Raw genomic sequence first — 10,478 nt, 5'->3', positions numbered from 1 at the left:
AGAAGCCGCATTACCATAATGGAGAGAACAAGATCACAGAGCAAGACAGACATAAAAGAGAAGTACAAAATCACAAGGCAGGTTTTCATATAAATTTATTTTTGTACCAAAAAAATTAACATTCAAAGGCAATGTTTTTATTGTACAGTATAAAATAACTTCCACTAAGTTAAAAATTGGATTTTTTTTTTTTGCTGATGAATCACTAATAATTTTTCTATTTAAAAAAACACAAAATTTACAATTTGCAGCACTTATAGAAAAAAATACCTGTTCAGTAATTATATAAATACTCCTGACAGGTATCAGTAGCCCGTATGTATCCCTTTTGGCAATGTCAGCTTTCTAAAGTCAATTAGCTTCTAAATTTGAAAGGCACCTGATGACCAACATCCTGCTTATTATTTAAGGCATCCATTTGAAATTTTTTGCACAGGTTTGACAAATCTTAAAAAATTATTAAGTTAAAAAGAATGAAGAAATAAACTACACTTGAAATTAGGAAACAATATTTTTTTTTTCTTTTAGCTGCAAGTTTTCCCCAGGGGATTTTACAAAGTGCACCAGTTAAATATGTCTGTACATTTTAAACATTAAATATGTCAACAGCAAGACATTTTTTAAATATTTTGAATCAAATACTATAGCACAAATATAATTTACAATACTTTGCACAGAAAACATTACATCTGAAATATAACTTTAGTATTATATAAAAATACATATATTTTCTCTTCTCATTAGAAAAAGTATCTGTTTGCAGGTTCCAGCATGATGTAACAATTCAAAAGAACTCAACCCTTCAGATGATCATTGGTTTGCAATTAGATGACGCCCTCTCCACTTGAGCTGCACAGTGGCACATAACCATGGGCTAGATCCAGAGACGTAACTCCTCCCATAGCCCAAATGCACATTTTCATAAGGGCAATCATAATTGCTCCAATCTGGTTTAATTCTAGGAATTCATTACAAAATTTTAAAACCATTGTGTAACACACCATGAGTCCAACACCTCCCACTGGCTGTAAATATGTAACCTCTCTACAGGGTCAAGGGCATGGACAATGAATCTTGTATTGCTGTGGGCCATGCCTCTTAGTAGTCTCACACACCTATATACAACCTTCTCGACTTGTTTACAAACGTTTCCAAACATCTAGGAAATACATCATAAAGCTCCACAGAATGAGACTCAATCTATATCTCGAACTTTAAAAGCCCCAAAGTACGTTGCATCTTGATCTGGGTCCAATAGGGAAGGGTTGGAAACCTCGATGCTTATTTCCTCACCAGATCGCAGTTTAAAAAATCCTCCCACGTTTATGGAATAAAAATGGAATTCAGAATTCCCTGACCAGTATTTGGTGCTTCCTCCTTTCATCAGGGTATGAGAGTTCAGGATTTTGTTGCTGGTTTTAGTGACATACACCATCAGCTGAAGATACTCCGTAGCTAGATCTCCCGACGTTTCATGATGTCGAAAGCAAATGTTGGCATACAGGTAATAAAAGCCATCTTGGTTAACTATTAGTTTTCCATTGCTCAAAGTCATGTTGGAGATCTTGGCCCAACCCCGGTCATGGTACCAAGAGGACAGACTCACTTTATGGGAACCTGTGGAGAAGAGAGGTACGTGATTTAAAATCCACTCAGACCCATCAGAGCTGACAACTCTCTAGGTACGGTAGATCCTCAGGAGATCCTCTTAGAGTAAGAAACCCTCACAAGCTACCTTCCCACATTGGCCTGAGTCCTGGGGAACCATGTACTGGGTACATTTGCATCTTTCTCTAGAGAGCCACAGACGGAAAATGTGCTACTGTTTCAAGAGGACCACTGGGCAGCCTGGAATGTGGTCTGGGGACCTCACAACCAGGCTGTTCCAAGAACCAACCAGGCAGTAGAGCAAGTTTTAGAAAAAATCAATGCAGCAGGGACCAAGCTATGGTGGGGAATCCATCGTTAGGAGACCAAGAATCTAATGGTTCTAATCACTCTGTCTGGGGACAGAATATTTCCTGACCTCCACAACCTATGCACAGCAGAGCCATAACAGGCACTGCTGCCTCCAGGGCTCGCCACAGCAAACTGCCTTCTTTTTCCTTGGAGGCCTTATTTCAGGTCATCCCAGATTAAAGCATTCCAAATGTAAATACCACCCTATGGTCCCAAGCGAGTCAACGTGAGACTACAAGACTCGCTTCATCACATCCTCGTGAACACTAGTGAAGTAATTCCTCCAGGCTGGTAAATAGCCACCTAATCCACTGATGAAACTAACAAAGTTCAAGGTGTTATTTATTTCAAGTTATCTTATACTGCCTTCCTTCTTACTCCACTCCTGTGCTTAATCCTTTATTCAGTTCATTATTTGTCTTATAGTTATCTCTTAACAGAGAGAAGCAGAATGACTAAAGTGAAGTTCATTCCCCTCAAGAGGATGGATCAGCTAGTGTTAAAGCAAGACATGTCCTGGGGAGGCAAGGAAGGAATATGACAGAGGGAGCGAGTAGATGGGAGCCTTGACCAAATGCCACCCCCACTGTTAGGTAAGTCAAGTGGAAGAAACGTCCTTATGTCCTACTAGACATCTCTCTATTTTATCCAGTCATTTATTCATGCACTCACTGATTCATTCTGTTCATCCGTCATGCAATACCTGTGTGACGCTTTCTATGGACATTCACCCTGCCCACAATTAAGAATTATATCAAGAAGTGTACCCTCATGACTAAACTTACCACTAATAGTTGAGAAAATAAGAAATGGGCATATAAAATATAACATTTTCATGTCTGCATGTTGCATAGCATGTGGTTAACATTTCATTATAAGCAATTGCCAAGTGAAAGCTGCAGGAATGGCAATCAGGAGAGCTTAGCTCCGAGAGAGGACAGAGGAGCCAAAGGACAGGAGGGCCTGTCTCAAACTCGGATGGCCTGAGAAAAGCATGAGTATTGAGCACGGAATGGGGTGTGCACGGCACGTAGCACATATGGGAGAAAAGGAGGAAAGCCAGGCAGTGCGAGTAGAGAACTCACAAATGGACACTGGTAGGAGAAAAGGCAAGGAAAATGTGCTGCCATCAGGTTGCAGGGCTCACACGGCATGCTGATGGCCGCTTACCCCAGCCTCCCCAGAAGCCTCCCAGCCCTGCACTGTGGTCCCTGTTGTTAGACGTTGGAGAAGAGGCTTCTGCAAGTATTTAGCCTGAGCATCCCCCTAAAGAAAGCCCCATATTCTGGCCTCCAAAAACATTTCACAATGCATTTTATTCAAGAAGCTTGGGAAATGCACAAGGTAACAGTCCATATAAGGCAAATTCTAATTTCTTATGTGTAAATAAGTATAAAACAGAGCCCCAAAGTGAACACACAAAATTAAAGCCAACTTCCTCTGAGGTATCCAGTACTGGCCCAAACTGGGAGATAAATGGACTCCAGGGGCTGTTGGCCTAGCCAGAGCAGCAAATTCTATTTTCTTAAACAGAAGCATACACTAACTCATCTCACTCAGGCACAAACTCAATAACAGTCGGAAAATAACCAGGAGTTTTGCCTTGTTTTTTGGGCAATGATTTGGTGCTAGGTGCCTGCAGAGAGAGCTTTATAGCTAAAACATGCTTGCTATTGCCAAACAGACTTTCGCACGCAGTCTAATGCAATATTTATCATATGCCATTGAAAGAGAACTGAAAAGATAAATGCAGGGTACATTCATAGCACACACAGCTGCATTGGTATTAATTTGATTGCCTTTGCTAACATGCAAAATAGTTTCCCACTCAAAGAAATTAATACAGATGCATCGGTACTAATTTGATTGTCTTACTAACATGCAAAATAGTTTTTCACTGAAAGAAAATTAGTATAACTCTACCATAAAGCACGCAGAGACACAAAGAGAGAAAATTTGTTTATGAAGCAAGTATCTGGGACAGGATATATAGTTTAGAAAATCCTCTAAAAGCCAGAGAGTTGGTTTCTCACTTTCTATATCTTCAGTCAGGAAAAATCTTTCCATGGCCCATGCTATGATAATGGTTTCAAAATCACTTATTAAAACTTGAGCCTTTTTTTTTTAACTCTAAGAAGAACTTGCCTTAAATCATTTGCAGAACAAAGGGGAATATGCACAATTATTTAATCAAACTCTAATAATAATAACAAATCACATTCACTGAGTGCTCCTCATACACTACCTTCCATATAAGAATGTCAGGACACTATCTCATTTCATCTTTGCGACCACCCCACGAGGTAGACACTGTCACCATCCCCAGTTGATGAAGCTGAGGAACACGTGATTCAAATAATTTGCAGAAGGTCACAGAGCCAGTAAGTAGTATAGTGGGGCCTCGAACCCAGGCAGTAAGATTTTAGAGCCCCTGTTACTAATCTAGTTCTTAAAAGAAAAAAGCAACATAAGAGCTTTGAATTTATTTTCCTCTGACAAAGCCAACTGACCACACGTACCTTGTGGCCTGTTTATATGACCATGTGTAGCATGAAAAGCATGAACGTGGGAATCAGCTAGAGTGGAATTCAACTTCTAATCTTGCCACCATTGTGACCTTGAGCAAATGACAAACTATATGTCATTTAGTTTCCCTGTCTGCAAAATCTGAATGATAATCACTACCTTGCAGTATAAGGACTAGAGATAATGAACACAGAACAAAATACACAGTAGGTGTTCAATAAGTGGCATAATAATAAAATGTTCAATTTACACTCAATCATAATGTTCTTTGTACTCTTTCTGATCCTTACCTAGCCCGAGGTGAAGTAACCAGTAGAGGTTATATGATGGAACAGCTGACACATTAAGGTGGCTGAAGGCACAGAGCTCTGGGTTTTCTCATTTCCAAAAGAGAATCAGGTTTCCACCCATTGAGCTGAACCCTTACCCAGAGAAAATGATAAGCCTGGAGAAGGGAAAGGATGTCCCTGGAGAAGGGAGAAGATGCCTCATCTTCTAGAGGGCTACTGTCTCTTAAAGATCACTCTCTCGAGCTCCTACCTGGAACTCTGCAGGAGACAGCTGAGTGCATAGCTACTGGATGAGTTAATCCACCTCAGAGGTCAGCAGTGGGGATGCATCCATTCAGCTTGGGCAAATACAGATGAGCATAATACAGGATTGTCCTTCCCAGTTATGCACCCTCTACTGGCAGTCATTTAAAATAAATACCCAAAAATGAATACAGTGATGATGTCCATTCTGGTATGTTTAAGAATCACTGTTCCCAGGATGTGGGTCATCAGCTGAAGACTAATGATCTTTCTTTTGGTTTAGAAGTAAGGGCTCTCGAAAATTTAGTAGCAGGCTAATAATGAGGTTGAGTATTTAAATGGGCAGATAAATGACTCGAAATATTTTTAAGCCTGGCTGCAAATGGAACTTACCTGATGGAATGTTGGTGGCATTGATAGTGAGATGAGCAAAAGGCTGAGTTTCAGGCTTGCCCCTCTTGGCCAGATCTAACCATGAACCTTCCACCGTAGCTGGAGATGAGAGAAACCACATTAGCCCAAAAAGTAGTGATCCTTTGGGATTTCAAATATTCATACACATCCATTTACCTTTCTCCGCTCTGATGGGCTGTGTTCCAACAATATGTTGTAATTCCTGAAATAAAAGGAAGAAGACTCTTATACACTCACTCTTTCTGTAAAGCAGTAAGAACTCAGGACTGAATAAGTTCTAGGTAGTGATCAACGAAAGATCATGCCAAAGAATTGGATGTCGATGTGTTTACAAAGTACACACCCCATCAAACAAACTACTTTGGACAGTAAGAGGAAATAAAAGACAATGTAAATTATAAAACATGGAATAGCAGAACGTAATTAAAAATTTGTACTAGGTACACAAATGGAGATAAAGTTAACTAGGAAAATAACAATTACACAAATATATGACCCTCTTAAATCTTCAGGGAGGCTCTTTTTATGTCTATTTCTTTAGTGAATTCCTATTATAACATTGAAGCTCAACCCTAAGTTAATTTTTTATTTTACAATCACAGTGTATTTAAAGTACTATATGGAAGTCTAAGAGCTTTTAGAGTACCAATAATTAACTTAAAATATTGCTGCAAATAGGGGTTTAGAAGCACGAGCCAGAAAAAGAAAGAACATGAGTACAAACAGCGTAGGTAATTGCATATCTCAGTTTGAACCCTGAGAATAAAGGATCCCATAGGTAACCACATGCCCACCAGAATCCAGACATTAACTCACATTAAATGTCACTTCTCGGGACATAGTAAGATGGAATGGATGAAAACTCAGGCTTTCACCCTGGTTCAAATTCCTGCATAAACTGAGGATATTAAAAGCACCTTTATCATAAGATGGTTGTGAAGATTAAATGAGATAATGCATGTAGCCACTTACCTGAGCGCCCCCATAATTCCGATATTTAGATACTAGAAACACTCTGGAGAGATTCCTGATTTCTCTGTTACCAGGATAACCACTTATGCTAACCATTCCTCCCATCATGTTTAAAAGATAGGTCATGTAACTTAAGTTCTTTGAGTGACTGGAAAGGAGGACTTTGAAATAGATCAGACCAGGTAGGTAGACAGGTAGGTAGATAGGTAAGGAGGTAAGTAGATGGATGGATGGATGGACGATAGAGGCAATAATACAACTTCAACTGTGATCAGCTGGAAGGTTCTGGAGCTAACATTTACTCTTCTTTCTGCCTTCAGGACCCCTGTGAGAGAAGAGAAGCTATTCTATTTTTAATGACCCTTGGAGTCATTAAAGACAGCATGGCCGTCTTTAGTGACCTATTCTTTTTTGTTTGTTTCTTTGTTTTTAAAGATGACCAGTCAGGGGATCTTAACCCTTGACTTGGTGTCGTCAGCACCACACTCTCCCAAGTGAGCCATGGGCAGGCTCCTTTCAGTTACCTACTCTAAAGTCCTAAAGAAGTCACAGTGTGGCTGAAATCACAGTATGGCTGATTTTTTAGAGAGAAACCTTAGGGGCTCATCCAGAGTCACCTCCTGCCCTTGCCTAGACCCAGGGTGCTGCACTGCTCAGCTCTGGAAGCGCTGTTTGCAGGGTATTCTAGGGCAACAGTGGCCTCTTTTGATTGATGGATGCAGTGGCCCTTACCCCTGCCAACCTCCCGCCTCACAAGTCTCCTCAAGACCTTCAGCTTCTCATTGTTCTCACTGGTGCCCTAATTTCTGGAATTTCTTGGTTTTGTCTCCCCTGCATTTACACAGTGTATCTTTATACATGTGTATAACTTCATGCGTTTATATATACAAGGGTACTTCAAAAAGTTCATGGAAAGATTTGTATTATCTTTTAATTCTATTTTTCCATAAACTTTTTGAAGTACCCTTGTATATGATGTATCTTTATACACTGTGTCTGTCTTTATCCACTTTTATGTACACACTGTATCTATACATTTATGTATATCTTTATACATTGTGTATATCTTTAAATATACAGTGTAACTTTACCTGATTACTGGCTCTTAAAGATTGAAGTAAGAACCTTGGTGACAGAGTAATTCAGAGATTTAAAGCTACCCCCCACCCCTTTCATCTAGCTGTGATCTGCTCTGCCATCAGAGGAGAGAGAGAGAAGAGGAGAAGGAAGCAGAGCTACGTGTAGCGTAGACCTACAAATGCCTGTTTGGTGATTTTCAACACACGCACACTTATTATCGAGAAAAACAAGGAAAGTGCCTTTGTCCTAGCTCAGTGGTTCTCAGACTGTGCATCACACCCTCCTGGAGGGTGTATTAAAACACAGACTGTTGGACCTAGCCCCAGAGTTTCTGATGCAGTAGATCTGGGGTGGGGCCCAGGAATTTGCATTTGTACCAGGTGAGCTGGTGCTGCCAGCCTGGGGCCTCACTGGAGAATGACATCCCTTTCACATCCTGAAAGATTCACAGATGTGCAAATTGGAAATTTTCCCAAAGCTCAAGAACCAGGCCAAAGAAGCAACAGACTCAAGCCACTGACTAAATAGGCAGGAAAAGTTTGTTCTCTCCCACCTGGAAATGAGCTTTTCTTGCCCATTTAATCAGTAGTTCTAGGTCAGAGCTGCCACACCTCTCAGAAGCACTTTCAATGTGTGCTTTAAGAAATAAATAAATAAATAAATAAATAAAAAGCTTGGTGACCAGGATGAATTAAAACTCTAGCTAGAGACCCATGAGATAATGCTGCTCTCATGTTATATCTGTTGGGAGTCCAAGAATTGCAAGTCCTCTCAGGAGCTCTATAGGGAAGTTTTAATATAAAAAGGGGGACTGTATGATGTGTCTACCACCTCAGGTTACAAAAAATGTATTCCCCCTATCTGTATTTCCACCACAGCTTTTTAAGCTCAAGGATCACTGTTATTTGTGTGTGTAGATATTAATTGTAACCGTTAATATTCTTCTAAGACTACACTTTGATGGTGTCTTGCAGCCTTGGGACTGTAAGTGAACTTCTGTGGGCAGAACCTAATGCATTTCAGTGGGGAACCTGGCTGCACTTTAAGAGTCACCCAGGAAGCTTTGAAGATACCCATGTCCTGGCCCCAACCCCAGCATCTAACCCAATGCATCTGATAATGACTTGGTGTTTTTTAAAAGATGCTCCTAGGTGATTCTAATATGTAGCAGGCATTGAGAAACAATATTACTAATAAGTGGTCTCATGAAAAGTTTAGAGACACCTTTATTTAGTCAAAGGTTTATTATATCCTCACAGCTTGCATATATACTCTACATATTGAAAATTAAATAACTGCTTACATTTGTAGCCGACAAAGTGTTTCCTCTGTATTAATGTATATGAGTTTTATTAGAATCAGAGGCAGGTAACTATTACCAACCTCATTTTTCAGGCTGAGAAATGGAGGCAGAGAGAGAACAAGGATTCATCTAACAAAGCTGGAACTTGAACCTCTGCCTTCTCGAGCTATGTACCCCCACCCCTTTACAAGACATTTGTTATCAAATGTGCTTTCAGCTGGGAGAAAACTATCAATGGCCTGTCTGGTAATCCCTAGAGTGCGGTTCCCTCCCTGAAGTAGAAACTCTGCAAAGGAGGCACATCTTGATTGGGTACCTGGTTACTGGGTATCTGGGGATCTGACAAACAAGGAGCCTAAACACCAGGAAATAGACTCAATAAACCAGGAAATATAGACCCAGGGGTTTCAGAAAATAGCTGGCTCAGAACTGGCCAAGCTATGTTCAGGGCTTGTCTGGTAAATCTCACAAACTAAGGTCCTATGGACAAGGGCATTGTGTCTCCAAATATGACTCTATCAGGTCCACTCTACAAAGCAGGAGCCACTCCGTTTTGTTATTTTCTCAGAGATCAAATACTTTGCTATGTACATCCCAAGGATGAATCTTCCCTGAATGCCTCCGAATATTTTTCATTTTCAGGATTATAGGAAACCCTTCTGAAGGAATGCCCAAACTCACCCCAACTGATAATTCCATTTATTTTCTAAGCTTCACATTTACATTTATTTTCACCCACATGAGTCCTCTACATCTGTTGGATTAATTAGAGTGTTTTAAAATTTGTAGAGTTCTTTATTCCCAAATCTTATCATTCAGACATTGCTTCTGGTTTCTTTGAATTCAGAAAGTTCTGATAATCTAATTTTGGGACAACACTACAAAGAACATCCGAGCTCCTTTTTTCTGAACAAATTACTCAGATGAAAGATATCTTTTAAAAAATTGTTTACGTGTTTTATCTTATTTTAAGATCGCTGTAAATTAATAAAAACCAGTTAGTTAACTCTCTGGATAAACATCCAATGCAATCATATATTACCTGCACTGTCAGAATGCCCACAGATTTGCATAAAGAACTGCAGGTAGCTTTGACACACCTCTCAGCAAACAGCCTTGAGCAGAAGCCAGAAAGCTTCCAGACTGGGAAAGCTGTGCACAGGACTCTCCCTGAGTTCTCTTGGCTAAGAGCCACTGTCAAACCATCCTAAAGAGAACCAAGTGTCCTGCTCCCCAGCAAGATCTGTGATCCCCCTTCTCAGAATACAGCGTATTTATTATCTGTCGCATGCAAAGGGCAAAAAGAATTGCCTCTGGATTTCTATAAACTAACCGTGACAACTACGATCACTACCTACAAAAGCTATTAAAATTCACATGAACAAATAAACTTATTTATGGTCTCACTGCAACAAGTAGGCTTTTCAGCAAATTTATGCATTTTTAGATAAGCAAAATTTGAGCCTAAATTATGATAGCTTCATTTCACCCTTTGAAATAGGACAAAAAAGGGAAACTGAACACTGTTAGGCAACCAAAGAAATCTGCCGATTCAAGGATAAAATAAACCCTCTGACATACTGCCACCTAGTGGACACTTCCCGACATTGACAAGCCCAGGACCCAGAGCAATCAGGCTTTGCAGATTAGAAACCCTAATGACTAAAAACGACAGAGATGAGGAAATTTTG

At 40.0% G+C, this 10,478-nt stretch overlaps 1 protein-coding gene across 1 annotated transcript in view; it reads right to left on the bottom strand.

The window, feature by feature from the left end:
* Positions 1-1,195: 1,195 nt before the first annotated feature.
* Positions 1,196-10,478, bottom strand: part of TNFSF11 (TNF superfamily member 11) — a 28,258-nt gene continuing 18,975 nt past the window's right edge. Inside the window, exons 3-5 of the mRNA XM_063101512.1 lie at positions 5,589-5,634; positions 5,412-5,510; positions 1,196-1,617 (exon numbers count right to left, since the gene is read on the bottom strand). Of these exons, the coding sequence (XP_062957582.1) occupies positions 1,196-1,617; positions 5,412-5,510; positions 5,589-5,634 (567 nt within the window). The remainder of the gene's footprint in view (positions 1,618-5,411; positions 5,511-5,588; positions 5,635-10,478) is intronic.

Source organism: Cynocephalus volans, chromosome 7, assembly GCF_027409185.1.
Source record: "Cynocephalus volans isolate mCynVol1 chromosome 7, mCynVol1.pri, whole genome shotgun sequence".
Classification (NCBI taxonomy): domain Eukaryota; kingdom Metazoa; phylum Chordata; class Mammalia; order Dermoptera; family Cynocephalidae; genus Cynocephalus; species Cynocephalus volans.
This window is presented reverse-complemented; position numbering and strand designations above follow the sequence as displayed.